The 18,291-nt window shown below is 41.0% G+C and overlaps 1 protein-coding gene across 28 annotated transcripts in view; it reads right to left on the reverse strand.

The window, feature by feature from the left end:
- The window catches only part of plecb (plectin b), a 142,441-nt gene that overhangs the window by 26,430 nt on the left and 97,720 nt on the right, over nucleotides 1-18,291 (reverse strand). For 9 of the 28 annotated variants that reach the window (XM_055013425.1, XM_055013431.1, XM_055013423.1 and 6 more), the window contains 8 exons: nucleotides 10,803-10,864; nucleotides 7,329-7,343; nucleotides 6,702-6,791; nucleotides 5,228-5,305; nucleotides 5,009-5,113; nucleotides 3,564-3,730; nucleotides 710-825; nucleotides 473-570 (listed from right to left, as the gene is read on the reverse strand). In XM_055013425.1, coding sequence (XP_054869400.1) covers nucleotides 473-570; nucleotides 710-825; nucleotides 3,564-3,730; nucleotides 5,009-5,113; nucleotides 5,228-5,305; nucleotides 6,702-6,791; nucleotides 7,329-7,343; nucleotides 10,803-10,864 — 731 coding nt within the window. Of the gene's footprint in view, nucleotides 1-472; nucleotides 571-709; nucleotides 826-3,563; nucleotides 3,731-5,008; nucleotides 5,114-5,227; nucleotides 5,306-6,701; nucleotides 6,792-7,328; nucleotides 7,344-10,802; nucleotides 10,865-13,487; nucleotides 13,949-18,291 lie in introns of those variants that run through there. The other 19 variants (XM_055013426.1, XM_055013432.1, XM_055013424.1 and 16 more) reach the window with 6 other exon arrangements.

Consider the following 18,291-nt stretch of genomic DNA (forward strand, 5'->3'; position numbering starts at 1 on the left):
ATATTTTTCTCGTTTTTTTTTTTTTTTTTTTTTTAGATTACGTGTGTGCAGCTGTCTCCATGTCTATTAGGACTAATGCGAGGAAGAAAATAATTTAAATGAGGTCAATATTCACTTCTACAGGGGTCATCTTTAAGATTAGGCCTTTAAATGGAATTAGGAATTAGTAAGTCCTTGGAGAAGAGGGAATGGCTCACAATACACATTTGAGCTCTTCTCTGTTTTGACCAGGAGTTGCTAATTTCCTGTGATACTTGGTTTCACAAGACTTCCATTTTACGTTGTGCTACTGATCGCATTGGACAACAGTGAAAGAAAAAAAAAACAGTGACAAAGTAAATTTTATAAGCAGAGTCACAAGTTTGCTCAGTTTTGAATAAATCTGATCAAGCATTCCATCAGATGACATTTGAGCAAGCATTGGTGTTACCCAGAGGCACATTTACTGCAGTTTTCTCCCTGTTTTTCTTACATTAGATCTGACGGTGGCTTCAACACGAGGCATGACATCATACAAGGACGACACGTAAGTGATGATGGATTTCTCATCAGGATGCGGGACATCCACGTCTGAAAGGACAAGGTAACAATTTTTATGCCTGTTTCATTAAACAGTCTATTGACAAATTGTAGCATAATACTCAAAAAATGCTAAATCAAATAATTATCAGGATTAAAAAATGTTTATACTGATTTTGTCCAGTCTTACCCTCAGGGTCCAGGAGGCGTGTCACTCCCAGGTCTCTCTCAGCCACACTAAAGGCGTGTTCTAGGTTCTCCATGTTGGTCTGTCGGTACACTTTGCCCATGTCGATGAGTCTGGGGCTGAGGAAGACAAAAATGCCACAACATAGCCTTGTTGAGAGGAAGAAGAAAATCTTCAGATGTTCAGAAATATCATTTCTAGTGTGTCTGGTATATAGTATCACGAGACTTTAAAAAACACAAATGTCAGTCAAACGAACAGAATTGAGCACTAAATGTCACACCAGAACATGTTTGCAGAACTAATGAGGGCCTGTTTGCCTAAGTGGTATCACCCAAATACTTTATACTGGCAGTAATACTTCTTAAGACCTTCTGCCAATGGCTAAACGCCATAAACGAGCCCACCTGTAAGAGCACCTGCCTTTATGTCCTCTGGGTGTTTGACTTTTTCTAGCAGATGTCAGAGAATCTATAGGTGGAATGTAATTTACAGAGTAGCTACCATAATCAAAGCTGAAACATCCTAAGCTGGCAACCAGCCAAAGCTTGACTCCCACAAGAGACAAAAGTTGAAGAACAGGATGATTGAACGCATCGGAGCCTCATCTCATCTGTCATGCAGACTTTAGGCACAACATTCATTCATAACATCATAACTGACAGCAGGTTTGAATGCATTTCCAAATTCAAGTGCAGTTAATATCCCTGCAGCACCGGTTGTGACATTTAGTAAACAAATACAGCACATGTAGATTCATACAGCTCTCTGGTGCGTTGAGTGAAATGGACTACATCTTGTGCATAAACAGGAGAGGACTCCACATGACGGATTTCTCGGACAGAGAACTGCTTCGTCGGCCTCTGGGGGCTCTGGCTCTCTCTTCCATGAAAGCTGTGGGACCTCCATCCATGGCCCAGTTCATCACCGCTGGAGCGAGCCCCTGAGCTATTAGAACCCCGCCCTGAGTCCCAGGAGGATCCTTCAGACGGGATATCATCACACACCATCACCACCCTGTCGTCCACATCGCTAAGAGATCCTAGTCCACTACCAATGAAGCCCAGGCTTCTCTTCTTCTTCTTAGACTTCTTCCTTATACTGAGCATGTCAACATCTGCAGGTGGGTCCTTGTCCAGTAGCAAGTAAAAAGATGAAGTCCAACTACGTATTCCAACAAATCTTTGGAAGACTTAATTATTGCAGGTAAATCCATCTTGCCATCATCATCAGGACACCCAGCATCTTGTGAAGATTCTCTTGATCCTTCCGCAGGATTTCTGAGATGAAAAAGCCTCCTAGTGGTACAGCCAAGTCACTGCTCCTTAATCAAGCTTTTTTACAAGAAGGTTAAGCTGTGGCCTCACAAATCCACATCATAAGCCCTCTCCCATGCACATCAACCGTAGAGAATTTTAAATTCTCTGGAAGAACGCATAGTCTGCACTAGATTGCCCGGACGTGTGCCTCAGTCTGAAGTAACACCACACTTTTCATGTAGCAGCATCAGAGCGCTACAGTTACGCCCACACACCACACCCCTGACCTTTATGAAAGGCAGCAGAAAGCCAGCCTCAGGAGACTTCAAAAAAAAAAAAAAAGAGAGAGAAAAAAAGCTGCAGGTACACGCTCCAAATTCAGGAAACTTGCCCCTGCAGGCACCTGTTTCTTTCAAATCATAATGGAGCCAAAGAAAAATACCTCACGGAACTTTCTCTCACCTAATACCGCTTTTCTAGTGTTTACTCCTTGAATGAATCTCATGAATCCCATTCTTATAAAACCAACCATTTGTAAATTGTATTGACATATCCTCCTGAGAAATGCGCTCGCTTTCATTTCTCAGGATGCTAACACACAAAGCGTCTCTAACCACTAATTCTACTGTAAAGACATACAACAGCTTTGGAGGAATTAGCATATTTAGGGTTTTAACAGCAAAGGCTTTTTAATACTGGGTTCCATGCAAGTTAATAAGCTAATTACATTCAATAGAGGAATTATCATCTTAGCACAATGGCAAAGGAGGTGCAGAATTACCCATAGCCAACACCTACCAGTGGTATTCCCAGCCTGAAGGCTTGAAATGTTCCCGGAGACACATGAATACATATTTTGTTAAAGCAGCATGAGTGCTGTCAGGTCTAGTACGTAGAAAATGGGACTATATATATATATATATATATATATATATGTATATATATATATATATATATATATATATATATATATATATATATATATATATATATATATATATATATATATATATATATATATATATATATATATATATATATATATATATATATATATATATATACGTGTGTGTGTGTGTGTGTGTGTATGGAGGCTCTACAGCGCTAAAGCTCCAGACACTGCTAATTTTCTTTCCATTGAAATAAATCAACCATAATACCCGAAAACAGCCACGTCATGGTTATCATGTCTAAAATTATTTAAGGAGTAGACGCATACTGTCAATACAGCGAGTAGGATTTAATTACAGAGCAGGTTTAAACTGGCATTATGAAGTGTAATTTGACATTCTGAAAGCATTCCAAGGTCTCACTGCTGCTCCAGTGCACTTAGTATTGAATTCAGCTCATGGATGACGGTGTACTATGACAAGACCCTGAAAAAAAGCAATGAGAAAGCCTCGCAACCTCTGAACAATATCTATTATATCACTGGTGTTGTATTTTGGCATTGTGGGCATTAAATAAGGGGATATGCTTTAACTATAAAAAACACAGTGATTGCAGAAGATGGTGCAGTGATGTGCAGAAGGCTTTCTGTGGAGACTTGTGTAACTTCATTTCATATTATGGATATTAAACAAATTAACCGCACTCACTAGTGCTTGTGTATGACAGCATTGAAGAGTTTGCCATCCCTCCAGCTGGTGGTGAAGTTGTCGCAGCGGATGCCCTGGTAGCCGTCCGTCATCCTCTGGGACCAGAGCAGCAGCTTCTCCTTGGCTGTCATGTCTTCTGACTGGCCATTGATCTGGATATCGGAGATCTGAGACAATATATATTCAGATAGAATGTTAACACACTGCAAGTAGCACATATTGTAGATAAAATATGTTGAAGAAATGTGGAAAAAAAATTAGTCATTAGTGGAAACCAAAAGATGTAATTTAAATGGAATTGCTCGACACCACAAGAGTTAATTTTTAAGGAATTATAAAAACCACCATTAGTCTCAGATCAACATGATAATCATTTCTTGACTTAATATCTTGATCATTATGTCATTTACATATTTTATGTTTATTAGAGTCAGTAGGTTGGAGTGTTGGTTCACAGGATGCAGCAGGATTTCTGCTTGGTGTAGTCTGGGGAAACGCCACTGTGACTACAGTAAACAGATAACTTTTTGTTTGGGGAATCTGGGGCCAGAAAAGATGAGTCACAGCAGGCAGTGGGATTGTATAAATGAATGTCTAATTGTGTCCTGCACCCAAATTGTCATCTTATCGCAGCTCTGTCTTGGAAACCTGCTAAGATTACAAAATAAAGCTAAATTCCAAAATGTTTAGAGAAAAAAAAATCAATTTACATACTTTTTCTGTCTTTTCTTGGGCAAATTAATCATTTCAAGACAGTCAGCCTGTGGGATGTAACACTACATTGCATGATAAGATGAAAATTTTACTCCTTTCCCCCTTTGATGGTGAGCCTTTATGACTCACCAGCAACCACAGCCCAGGTGTCTTATTTTCCTCTATTGTGTGAAAGTATAAAGACTCAGGGAATGATGTGTATCTACAGGGCACAAAGGCATCTTTGCCCAATCGCCTCATCAAACCACACCAGTCTCGCCTTTGTTTCCCATACTTGACTTCATTTTTTTTGCAACTTCTTTTTTTATATGGGTGAGGGTGAGGCCGTGACTATTAAGCTGATGTCCAGGGATTTCTGCCTGGCAGCTCGTAGCAAATACAGGAAAAGCAACAAAAAAAAAAGAAAAAAATGTGTACGGGATGTGGTTGCCATCACCTGACACACCCTCCCCCTGGGAGAGGGGGCAGAGTGAGTCACACCAACACACCCTGATGGTGTTTTGTTTCTTGAGTTGAAATTAGCTACAGAACACTACATACTTGACTGCAGTGTTAGTGTGTTATAAGATTACTTCTAAGAATATGGTTAGAGTGAAATGTGTTTTAATTAGAAAATGAAGAGTCCAGAGTCCATTCAGATCGCCTCCGAGGAGATGGGAAATGGCAGCTGAGAGGTGCAGATCCCAGAGACAGAGGTAGAGAGCGATAAAATAATGGAACACAACACTGACTGAGGAGGAGACCTGGAAGTGGAGGATGATGGTCCATATTAACCCCAGCGTCAGCTTGGGGTTCCCATCTGCTATGTCATCGTTTCTGATGTTGACCAGTTTGACCTAAGAAAACAAAACAATCATAATATTCTAATGATCACAGCCTCATCTGCATACATAGATGACAATGTATTTCACATATTTTTGAGATTCAAGGACACATTTTCTGCATCTTACCTGCCGGTGTCGGAGGAAGTCCAGTGCTATCTGTACATTCTGCAGTTTGTGGAATCGCATGCGGCCTTTCTCTCTGGGCTGAGGATGACAAAGAGGAGAAAAAGAGGTGTTGGGTTACATTGTGGACATGGTTCTGTTACTACAGTCAGAGATGATCCTGTAGGTGTACTGGTGGACAGGGAAGGAGGACAGAGTTCAAAAAAATATGAAGAAATGAATGACAAAAAGGCTAAAGCATCAAATGGAAGGAGATTTATGACAAAGAAGAAATGTGGGATGACTGGTAAAACTCATATCAGTATGTAAATAGTTCCAATAGAATACAGTCTTAAAGTCCTGATTCCAAATGCTCCTATTTTTTTTCCATTTAATTCTGTTTTTCACCACTATCCCACACATAAAAAAATGATAAAATAATGGGAAGAGCTGCAGGAAATCTGCATCAACTACATAGTTTTATATCATTTAAGTCATTTGACAACAAAGTAAGATTAGCTTACATCGTATAACGATCAGCTCTAATTATTTAAATGCTAATCCAAAGTATGCACAAGATACAACAGCAGAAAAGTCACGCTGAACCAAACAAAAAGGCTCACAAACAAATTCAGCAGCTACATGGTTAAGGCAAGCCTGTCAATGAGAGAAACAAAAAACTCAAGAAGATAAATCAGGATGACTGGAGGTCGATGGATCCCATGCACAGCCAAATCACTGGGAAAGTGCAGGTGAATCATTTTTTAAAAAAGCACAACAGGATGGCCTAGTGTACGTTAGAAACCCACTCACCAACCGAGCGCTCCTGACCACGTCTCTCTCCCTCGGCTAGCCCCAGCAAGAGCAGTGCAAAGGAGAGGAGGCGAAGGCCGGAGGGCAAAGACCAGCACACACAGAGGAGAGTTAAAGGACGGCAAACAGGAGAAGGACAGGGAGGGAGAAGAATAGAAAAGAAGAACTGTGGATCAGATAGGAGTACAGTTCACAAACACACACACAGGCCAAAGTGGCGTCAATGTGTTAAGGCTGTGGAGGCATTCAGAAGATGAGCAGAGCTGCAGCAGAGCGATGAACTACAGCAGCAGAAGCAGCACAAAAGCATCTGCACGCATCTGAGCCACGGAAGCCAGCAGCAGGTCGCTCACATCATATTTAAAGTGCGAGCTTTCAGTTTAGGAAAAGTTAAACAGAGAGAAGTAAGTCAAAAGATGGCCGTGAGATAGAGGAAATGGATTGAGCCACCAGAGGGAGTTAACAGGTCTTTGTTTAGCAAAGTTCAGCCCAGGTTAAGCCTTTGACTGACATCTTGGCTGAGATAAATCACAATATGTTGCCACAGGAATCACAGTCCCTGGTTCACTTGAGGTAAGTAATCCTTGTATAATTTGTCAGGATTAGGTTTCAAATTTGAGGGTGAAAAGATGTAGAGCTCGGCCACATTTGCTACTCAGACAAAACAAATCAGATATCAACTCACCAGTGATTCTCCAGAGAGGACCTCCAGCAGCGAGATCAGGTTGTGTCCATCTCGAAGGTCTTCATACAGGTCTGACACGCGACGCTGCGACTGCCAGGAGGAAAGGGAAACAGAAGATATATCACCAGGATTCAAGCTGCAAGCGTGAATAAGCCTGACTACTTTATTCAACATGTGGTGCAGTTTGTGACTTTGCAATATTAACCAGTTTAATAGGATACTGAAAAAAAAACAGCGGTGTTAAAGTTTGGGTTAAAACTGTTTAGTGTTATATAATTTTTCTACAGTGCTTGGAGCATTCTCTGAACTCGCACAATTCTACACAGGTCAGGAATGCATAGCTGTGAGCAGCCAAACTTGACTCCTGCTCCGAGTGGTAGCTGTCAACTTTGACAGGTGAGGAGAGGTGCAATGGGGAATATAAAACTGACTAAAAGACAGAGCCGTGTCTTGGATCTTTTAGATTTTATTGTATCTTTTTATTGCAGAGGTGTGGTGCAATTGCGTCCAAAAGTGAGAGAAGTAAGGGAAGATTTTGTGACGGTGAAAACACAAGACTAGACAGGAGAAGGAAGTTGGACATGCAATCAGACACTGACCAGACACACATGTCATATTTATACCTACCTCTCCCTTCCAGTGCTGGATGAAGAGAGATGGAAGATGAAGGAATGATAGATAGAAGACATGGATGAATAATGGAGAAGGACGGGATAGAAAACAGAGAGGATAAGAAGGGATACGGACATGAAATGAAGATAGAAAATGAAGGTAAACATGATGGTTTACGATACACAAAGATGAAACACTCAATAATTAAGCTTTTTTGTAGTTCCATGACAAGAAACATCAAATCAATCGCTCAGTGGGGTGTGTTCGACCATGTGGGAATAATGGAATGAAAGTAAATTTTCCTTTGCAAGTTACAACAGTGGCTGGTTTATCTTGGCAAGGATCTGAGCACCGTGCATTTAGCCAACCTTTGATATGCTCCTCCCTGCCTGCAGAGGGAAGATGAAGCCAATATGGAGCTAAATTTAGTGAAGGTGAGTGAGTGTGACCACCAGGGTTCACTGTTTACATTCTAAAAACTCAACTACTTTATAGGATGTGGCGTGCTGAAGTTTGCACCACTGCAGTGGACTATCATTTAAGAAATGTCTGTTTTAATGAGCTGCAAACAAAGGCAGCTTCTGTCAGATTAGCACCCATTCACGTACACTACCATTCAAAATTTTACTGTCATTTAGAAATGTTCTTATTTTTGAAAGAAAAACATTCTTTTTCAAAGAAGATAACATTAAATGAATCAGAAATGCCATCTAGGCATTGTTAATGTGATTATTCCATCTGGAAACAGCTGATTTTTAATTTAATATCTCCATAGGGGTACAGAGGAACATTTCCAGCAACCATCACTCCTGTGTTCTAATGCTACATTGTGTTCACTAATGGTGTTGAAAGGCTAATTGATGATTAGAAAATCCTTGTGCAATTATGTTAGCATGTGAATAAAAGTGTGAGTTTTCATGGAAAACATAAAAATTGTCTGTAGTTGACTAAAGCATCACATCACCGATGATCCACATGAAGTATGACTGTTAATTTCTAGCTTTTAAAGTGACGAGTTTGGTGACTTTCAGGCAGCTCTTTGCTCTGAATCTCTTAACCTCCTTAGTGTGTGCTGAAGAGCTATCTATCACCACCGTGCAATTACTTTGCACTAAAGAGGCTGTGGTTGTGCTCCACGTGATCAACCGCTGCTGAAAGGTAGGTGTTGCTCTACAAATTACTCTCTCAGGGTCAAAAAAAAAGCTGCACTGTGAACTTTTCAAGGTGAAAATCATTAGCACATCATCTTCGCCCCTCCTCATGCCTTATTTTGTGCAGTTGTTCTAGTTTCCTCCGTTTTCTTACTATCAGTCACACACAACTTTCAGATCTGCTCAAACAGTTCTCAGGAATCTGCAAGAAAATTCATTTCGCAACTGCTCTGAAACTCCACTCTGTCAACGTAAAGAGATTTACTGAGCGGGAGACAACACTCAGTGGCCCTTTACAGCTCTTCATAGCTTCACCCACCCCACAGTCTGGCCCCATCAAGCCAACCATTAAGCCATTAAATCAGTTTAACACCAGGTTAACTTGAGCACATTCAGCCACAGAGTTAACACTTTTCCTGCCAAACATGAGCCTTTTCTACAGATAAGATTCTCTACTGCTGACTATAGGTGGCGACGATGTTCCTTCTATTTGATGCTAGGCTTAAAAGCATTTTCTAGAAGAATATTAATATACACAATCAGTCAAAAGTTTGGACACACCTTCTCATTCAGTGCTTTGTATTTATTTGTATTACTTTCTACATTATAGATTAATACTTTTTTGTTTACAAGATAATTCCATATGTATTATTTTATAGTTTTGATGTCTTCAGTATTAATCTACAATGTAAAAAACAATTAAATAAAAACCACTGAATGAGAAGATGTGTGCAAACTTTTGACTGGTAGTGTAATAATAATATTTTCAGGCACTGATTGAAAACCCTCTTTGCACAAAAAAAGCAATACAGAGAAACTGTATTTGGAAAAGCCCTATTCAGAGGAGTAACAGCTTTTCAAGTGAATGATTGTCTGGAACAATTTTAACAATAACATTGATGTGAATGCTTATGCAGCTCCCTGTGCATCAATGCATGCCTTGTAGTTCAGACCCAGCAGTCTGCGCAGCACATGTGCTACCGTTGGTGATCACGGCTCCAGTGCCAAAGCCAGAACTTGCCTTTTCAGAGGCCGCTAAGTGAGTCCAGATGTGTGTGACTCACCCTCCAATATTCCCAGCGAACACTTAAGGGGAACAAGCAGGAGTAACTGCAGTACGTTCCCATACAGTGGCAGCAGAATACGTTAGCACTGCAAATTTGTGGAAAGGATAACACTTTCTTTGTGCTTATTTTTCCCCTCATGTTCCATTTCTTTAAAAAAAAATGAATGGGCCAATGTCGGAGTGAATATACAAATAATGTGGAAGCACTCAGTGTCATAAGGCTGTAAACGCATCGGTGCCAACGGGAATTTCCGAGAAGAAAAGTGGCACAAAGAGGAATATTTTTACTGCTCTGGGGGAGGGAGATTGTGTTACAGGAGCTAATTTTCCCTCGTAGCGAGTTCGGTCTGTTTGCCTCGACTCCCCTGTTTACCTCCCTGGATGGGTGATGCACTGGAGGGCTTTCAGGCTGTAGTTTTAGAACAGAGAGTGAGGTATGTGAGAGTGGACGAGTGCTGATGGATGGTTTGCACAGGCTCTCCTAGCTGATGACAGACTGGACTTCTGGTGAGCCTCCCCATCGCAGTACAATGAGTGTGAAACAATAAGTGACCGGCTAGTGTTTGTTTATGCGAGTGGGGGGGTGGGGTGATGGTAATAATTTCTGGTTACAAAGAACAGGTGAGCGATGGATGGTGAGTGCCTCAAAACAATCCACAACGTAAAAAAATTGCATCCTGGGAACCTGAACGTTAGACATTGAATTCTGTGGTTTGAAATTTCATTGCTGCAGCATGTTCGCTGTACTCAGCTGACATAATATGTTAAAAATTACTGCAAATCTAATGTCAGTTTTGTCTTAAGTGTGAAAAAAGTACAAATGTTGCCCTTTATATCACCATTCCTGCCAACACAAATACAAACCAAGCCAAAAACTGTGAAACGGTAATTATCGTACTCGGACACAATTCTCCAGGTGGAGATCAAAAACCTGTCAAATCTGAGTTGACACATTTATTTAACACTTGACACAGTATCCTGCAATTAAAGTAAAATCAGGGCAATGATTCACTCAGAAAGCATCTGGTGTTTGCCACTTATACAATTTAGGCCTGAGGGGAAATTTACCCGTTGATATCCATCTAATGTGGTTGTGTAAAAAAAGTGGTCAAAATGAATAAAAAGTGAACTTTCAGGGAACTTTTCAGTGACGTTTCATTTACTTTTCATCCAAATGTATCTTAAATACGGATTGTGTGCATGGGTGTGTCGAGAAAAATGTGCTTTTAGTCACAAGAAAGGAAAAAGTGGAAGTCGAGAGCGGGTCCTTACCTTTATCAAGTGCTTGTTCACCCATTTTGTGAAGGTCTTTTTCTGTACTCGATCTCGTTCATCTGCAACACAGAGACACCACGGTTAAACATTGCACACGATGGAGGAGGAAAAATTAGAAACACTCAATAACAGGAGCTGCAGCAGGTGTATGAGTGGCGAATTCATACAACAGAAGCAGATGGGAGTTCCATTTATTTGACTTTAAAGTGAATAAAATGGGAAAGACACCAGACGTGTTTCATTTCTGTGGGACAAACAGAATTTATCACTGGGTGGAAAAACACCGCTCGTACGCCTGCATCTGAGTCAGGCCACATCACAGCACGTTCACTGTCGGCAGATGAGCCCCTATTGTCTAGAAAATGTTCTGTTGGCAAGATCATGTCTGACTCTGTGCCAGCTATGCTCCGAAAATGAGAGGATTTGATTGTAAAAGGTGAGATGTTCCTGAGGCGTGAAGATACTCTGCTCGATTACCACAAGACATGGCATAACTATTAGAGAGATTTTCCAACAAGAACGAACAAGGACCAGACAAGGAATACGCCCACTAAGACAACAAACCTGCATGTTCCAACCTAGTGTTGTGGAGTCCGGGCAAAAACCCACAAGGTGTGTCACTGCAGGGTTTATTATCAACACAGAGGATGGATCTGTCTGTCTGCAGATCCCTGGTGATGTAGAAGCTGTGGTTTACTGAACCGTTTTAATTTCACACGATGACTTAGATAACGGAATACAACCAATCAGGCAACTGCAGGAATTTCACTGGACATCACTTGACGTCTTCACAGAGCAACTTTCACTGACTCACAGCAAATCCATTCACGTTATGGCAGAAAGTCTTATGGACACAATACAAAGTCCTCAGTCTTATCACTTTTAAGGGCGTAATCTGTCTACAAACGGAGACACACCCAGCAATGAAAAGCAACGGGCCGTGATTCAACGCTAACAGAAAGTAGGTACCCGGAGGCTACACTTGTTTTCTGAGGAGGAGGGAGTCAGCAACGACTTCTGCAAATGGTGTTGTGGAACCACGTTGCCATGGAAACCATATACAGACACAGTCTTAGGCTTCTCATTTTTCGTTCAAACCAATGGGCACTGAGCTTTACGATGTGACCTCTGTGGTTCTATTTCCTGACAAGAGGGTAAAACTTCAACCAGAGTGGAAACCTGATGATCGGTGACACACAGAGACTCACAAAATGCGGATGTTTCCAAAAGAATGCTGTTGGCAAAAGGGTTTTCCCAAAAGAGTTGCACTTTGACCTGTTGGTTGCCATTTATCTGTTACTTTGTCATCTGAATGACAGGACTCATTACTCTTTTTTAGTAAATGGTAGAATGGGAGTGAACAGAGAGTGAGTGAACTCCAGGTATCACATGTCAGCAGACATAAAGAGGCTGCAGTGAGGTGTGGACTTTATGATCCAGAACAGCATGAAAGTCAGCAGCAGTCGTGGAAAGAACTGGAACTAAGTAGATTTATTCAAGTACTGTATTCATGTACAGTTTGAAGTATTTGTACAACTGTGGTTTACTTGACTGTTTCCACTTGATGCTACTTCTTAACACTCTCCTACATTTCAGAGGAAAACATTAACTCCACTGTATTAATTTTTTGGCATTTATAGTTACTTGTACTTTTCAGATTAAGATCACAAAAAACAAAATATTCAAAATATAATGCTGTATTTCTTTTCAATTCTATTTCTACTAAAATTTTGTTTCATCTTAAACAGGGCGATACACAACGGATGCTTTTATTTTGATACGTCCTAGATGTTTTTATTACAGCTTCATGTGATTTTTACTGCAGGACTTTTTCATGTAACAGTGCTGCATTGTTAGTTTGACCTCAGTAAAGGACAGGTACTTGTCAGCAGTGTTAAGAAACGTACCAGTGTTGTTAAAGCAAATAGACCATCAGAATAAAAGAATCAGAGTGTGTTGGTAAAATGTGATAAAGACTTCTGGCTTTTGCAGAAAAATGCAAATTGATGACAGATTTCTTTTGAAGACTTGTAAATATAACTCTTCTAAAAAAATTCACTGGAAGAAAGGGGAACTTCTGAATAAAAAAATGTGGAAAAATGTAACACATCATTCATTCTGAATACATCTGTAGACAAACAGACCGCAGCTACAGTGACTCACTCACCCCAAAACACAGGCAAGCAACACAACTAAAGTTGTGAATGGGCTTTGCTGACCAATACGAAGTGAGATTTCTGCTGATGCATTAGAAAAGGGGAGTTTCCTCTTTAAAGTCACTCAGTGGGAAAAACACTGGACAGTACAGTCCAGTAATGATGACTGCATTTCTGTATGAGAAATAAGAACCCACACATGGTGCATGACAACAATAAAAGCCCCAGTAAGACAAAATACCACCATCTCCCCTAATGACAGATGAGATTATTAACATTCAAAACCATGCATTATACAACAAGCTAACCAATCAAGCATCAGCACAAGCCCCTTCAAGCTCCTGTAGACAAAAGTGTGCAACCTGAACCTCGTCCAGTTGTGAAATTAAATTAAACACTCCCTTCAACTCTTCCTGGAAAAACACTTAATTCTTGCCTGGCAGCTTCTCACGCATGTGGGAACAAACAAATCAAGATCAAGGCTTGCATTTAAGCTATTTTCCATTAACTGCCATCATACTGGTACCTTTCCTGCCGTCCATAGCCTTCAGCATCCCTTGGTAATAGCCTTCATCTGAGGGCATCCTCTCTCTGCCCATGCTGTCAGTGGAGAAATTCCTGTACCTCTGCTGTGGAGAGGCCATTGTCACCGTTTGTCGGCACACCAATAATTAATCCTAATGATAAAATATCCTTCGTGGTTTTCCCCCTTGTTAGGAACTTCTGCTTTTCTCACTTCTATCTGTCCCTCCAGGCCCCTCGGTTTGTCCCAGAGCACTGCAGTCCTGTGGCCACAATCCACTCAGCACTTCGCAAAACCTATGATTTCTCTGCCTTACTTTCCTCTCTTAACCTCCTCACTCCCTCATTGGATTCGGCTCTGCCCTTCTTTTTCCTCCCTGTGTTTTTTTTTCTCTCTCTGCCTTTTCCTTTTTCTACCGCTCACTCTATCCCTGTCAGAGCAAACGGTGCCTGTGGGCTATGAAGTCTGGGCCTGTCCTTGTGTGTGATGTGCAACTGTGTATTTAGTGGTGCTAGTGTGTGGAGGACATGCTGGGTAGGGCTCTGAACACACCCCTTCCTCTTGCAGTGTGACGAAAAAAAAGAAGAAGAAGAAGGACAGGCGTGCAAGGACGAGGTGTGGCCGCCTGCATGTGTGTGTATCAGGTAATCGCTTCACTTGCGCAAGAAAACACACACACAGAAGCTGAGGCACAGGGCACAGTGGAAAGTCATAAAAGTCGGTGGTGATGACTTTATCAACTTTATATTGCCTTCATTTTTGAAATTTTATTTAAATGGATATATTACAAAGTATGTCAAATAGATATCTAACATGAACCTTACAAGGTAAATAAAGTTTTGTCAGTCACACACCCACGCACACATCTCTGGTTAATCATTCACAGCATTCCTCAGGCATTTCACATTAGGAGTTACTCACTGTGCTGGAAAAAGGGAAGCAAGGGGGGTCAGATAGTTCTAGGAAGGGCTGCAATGGAGGGCAGACAGTGATGCATGACCACACCCCGAACATCTCAGATTTACTGCGTGGTATAACAGCATATGACTTAGTGTCTTTGTGTTATTGTGAGAATTAATTCTCATTTGACTGACAATTTTAAGGAATCATTCACACTTCATTCACAAGGTATCGAGCCTGTGATAGAAAAACACATGTTTGTGTTTAGTTCATGCTGCTGATCAAAACCTTTTGAGGATTGAAAATGGTTTCTACCTCTAGAACTAATCTCTTTAACTGTTCAGACACAGCTACGATCATTTCTCAGTCTAACTTCACATTCCCTGGTCTGCAGTGTTGAATCTAACCTAATCAGAGAGCAAAAAATGCATCACTTCCAAAAGGGTGGACAGTTTTGTCAGACAAGGACAGGCATCACATTTACTAAAGCAGATGTTGCTTTTTTTTAAAGAATTTTACTTTCTGTTTTCTTTTTGGAACATTCTGGTTACATTTCAAAGATCACAACTCAGGTTAAATGCAAGTTGTGTTTTGTTTTTTTCCTGTGCAAAACTAAACCATAGAAAAAGAAAAAAGGATAGGGTTGTCTTAAATTTTGGCATTTTCATGAACCAGACTTTTTGTCAAACAGCAGCAACTCTGGCTACAAGGGATCGATTATTAGAAAATCATGTAAATACAGCTTAATAGCAGCTCAAACAGAGAAGATCTACAGTCACATTGTCAGGCTAAATAATCTCTTGAACCACTGAGTCCTACACTGAGGTGATCCAGTGTAGGATGCTGTGGGGGTGTTTTGCTTGCATGGTTTGAGTCCACTTAGAGAGGGATTGTCACTGCAAAAGAATACAAAGGTGGTCTGAATGAAGACCTTTATTCTATGACGAAACATTTCTGTCTTGATAGTCTGATCCTCGACGATAATGAGTCTATCCTGGGGTGACTGATACACTATGACCCTCCCAATCACCAGATCTCAACTTAGCTGAGCACCAAAGACATGTTAAACAGCGCTTCCTGCCACAATCACAAAAACACCAAAGGAAATCTTTTGAGAGAATAACGTTTCATCCTTCTAGCTCCACTAGCAAAATCGATTCCAACGAGCACTGAAGCTATCGTAGCAGCACATGGCGGCCCAACATCTGATGATGTAAGATGTTGGTTTTTCCTTGAGTTTGTCTTTTGCCGAAGCAGTAAAATCTAGAAGGATGTGTCTAGAAGATTGTGTTCTTCCAGAAGCAAAATACTCTCACTCGAAAGATGCATTCCAGAACATAGAGTCCTGAGTTCAAAGCCTCGGACTTATTCAGCTTATCAAAAGACTTTGGGGCTTACTTTCGCAAAGCTTCTCCATAGTGGTCCCCTATACAGTCAGTGTAGTATATGTTGACAGCTTGGCTGAGGTCAGGGCGTGTCCTCTGTCTGCTAAATCCTGCCCCTCTAAGTGGGTATATCTCCCAGTTTCCCACCCTGCCTGACATCACTGCATGAGGCATCTAAAAGTACTTTTTCTTCCACAGTGCAGGGCATCCAGCGCAACCTGTGCGAACATGAAGGCACTTAATGTGTCAGTGTGAGTGTGTGTGTGCTATGTGTTGACTCATTTGGAGCCACGTTAGCAAATTTGGAGACACACCTTTGTAATTCCATACAATGTCTAGGCAAGCTAGGGAATTAAGGTGTGGTATGCGGGCAGGCAATTAAATCTGAAAGAGGAAACACAGCCAGAGACTTTACAAACTGTAATATCATAGAAATAGCTGGTAAATATTAGACTTTAATGAATAAGAAGAGAAAAAATACCTTTCTTGTGCTAATGTAAAATAGAAAAGATATGCTTTTCTGGGTTATCTGAGATGCAGAGGCAGTAACTGAGCCCTCAGTGATGTTTTGGCAGTGGAACACGAACCAACACCTCCTTTAGCTGGATTTCTAAACCTCAAGGGAAACACTAGCAGGGGAGTCAAATGGGAACAGGCGATGGTGCAGAAAAGTGTGGAACATCTTAGTCATGGGATCTTTTCTCCCAAAAGGAGACATATCATTAAGGTCTCAACATGCTTATTACTCTGCTCCCTCATCTGGCTTCATCAAAACCAGATGGAACATTCAGGCTTTTTAGAAGAGCAGGGAGAGCATTGCGAAAATATGGAGAGAAAGTATTTTTCTTTCTAAATGACAACTTAGAGGTTTGATGGAAGTTATGGGGATGTCGGCCTTCCTCTTCCCACAGCGCTCTTGCATTATTTAGCAGACATTCTGACTGATACAATAGACTGCTTTCAGCAGTGCTGCTACATGCAACAGCTGCTAGCGTCAAACCCAACAATACACCTGTGCTCAATGGCTACCAGTTATATTTGGAAGAAAGTTTGGGTTAAGCCAAGTTTGAGATCACAGACTATGATGGATTGCCAGAAAAAATTTGCACAAACATTCAAAGTTCGTGAACATGACTGACTTTTGTGATCTCTGGTGCCATGCTAGATGGCACAATTTTAGGTTTTTATTGTAATATGTCCCAGCAACTATTGGATGGATTGCAATGAAATGAGTTTTAGGCATCCATGTTCCCATTAATACCAGGTGAAAATCTACATCTATGAAAACAATACCTGCAAAACTATTCACATTCCCATAATCTTCAACTCTACTTTGTGTCTAGTGCGAATTAGCAATGGTCAACACACAAACATGAACATACACCTGCACATTCCTGCATGATAACATTGCTGCGTGTGCATTTAGCCCAAAGCACTACTAGGCCTAAATGCATTGAGAGTATGGCTCATTCATTGGAAAGCTGGTTTGGTGTAATTTCCATTAAAGTTCCAAACAAACTCCGGCATGCTGTCCAACTTGTAAAAACAAATTTACTTGTGACATTTGGGTGCTCGACCTTCATATGGCAAATGGTTTATGACAAAGAGAAGCCATCTGAAATAGGGAGTGGCTGTCAGTCTGAAACCACATTTCCCTCACGCTGTGGCTTCTCTTTGTCATAAACCATTGGCCTGATGAAGGTCTAGCATTGAAACGTGGTGAATAAATTAACTTTTGCAAGTGAGTCAGTGTGCAGGAATCTATTTTAAACTGTTGGTTATGCTCATCTCCCTCCTACACACCTGTCACATGACATAAATGTGCGACAAGTTCCTGTCTTATAATTACAATAAACAAATGTGACGGCCAACGTCATGGTTTGGGACGTTCCATCCAATGAGTGCTTGTGGTCCTGAAACCAACAATTCCCAGAGACTCTCTTTTTATGGTTTCTCCCAGAGAGAAATCAATGTTTTTCCCAAATCTGTCCCATCTGTAATGATTTCCAACAACTGGCTTCTTCCTGCAGCTACAGTAAAGCTATAGGAAAGACTGAGAATATGGATCTGGCAGCAGCAAAAGCTAAACTTTAAAATTAGCTTTAACTGTAGTATTTATCTGTGTAGTTAACCACCTACATGAAGCAGAGCAGCACATTATGCTACCCATATAGCTGTTTATGTGTTTCTAATGGATACTGACAAACACATGGTTGAGCTTGCAGCCACTTAAGACTGAAGCAACTCGAATATAAACACCGGGGACGACGAAGCGAGCAAATTAGAGGACAAAAGAATTCTAAGAATGTGTCATTATGGTTTTTGAAAGTGCTGAACTGCAGAGCAAATAAGAGGGTTTAGGCGGAGGGAGGACAGACCACACCTTCCACCGAAGCAGATAAAAAAGCTGCAGAAAGGATTTGCTCTCTCAGGCTAGATTACCTCTCATCTCCCATTTATCTCGCTCTAACCCCCGGGTCTCTTCAGTTGAAAGTGTAAAGCAATATATGGACACCGCACCT

The sequence above is a fragment of the Amphiprion ocellaris genome, chromosome 9, assembly GCF_022539595.1.
Source record: "Amphiprion ocellaris isolate individual 3 ecotype Okinawa chromosome 9, ASM2253959v1, whole genome shotgun sequence".
In the NCBI taxonomy this organism is placed as follows: Eukaryota; Metazoa; Chordata; class Actinopteri; family Pomacentridae; genus Amphiprion; species Amphiprion ocellaris.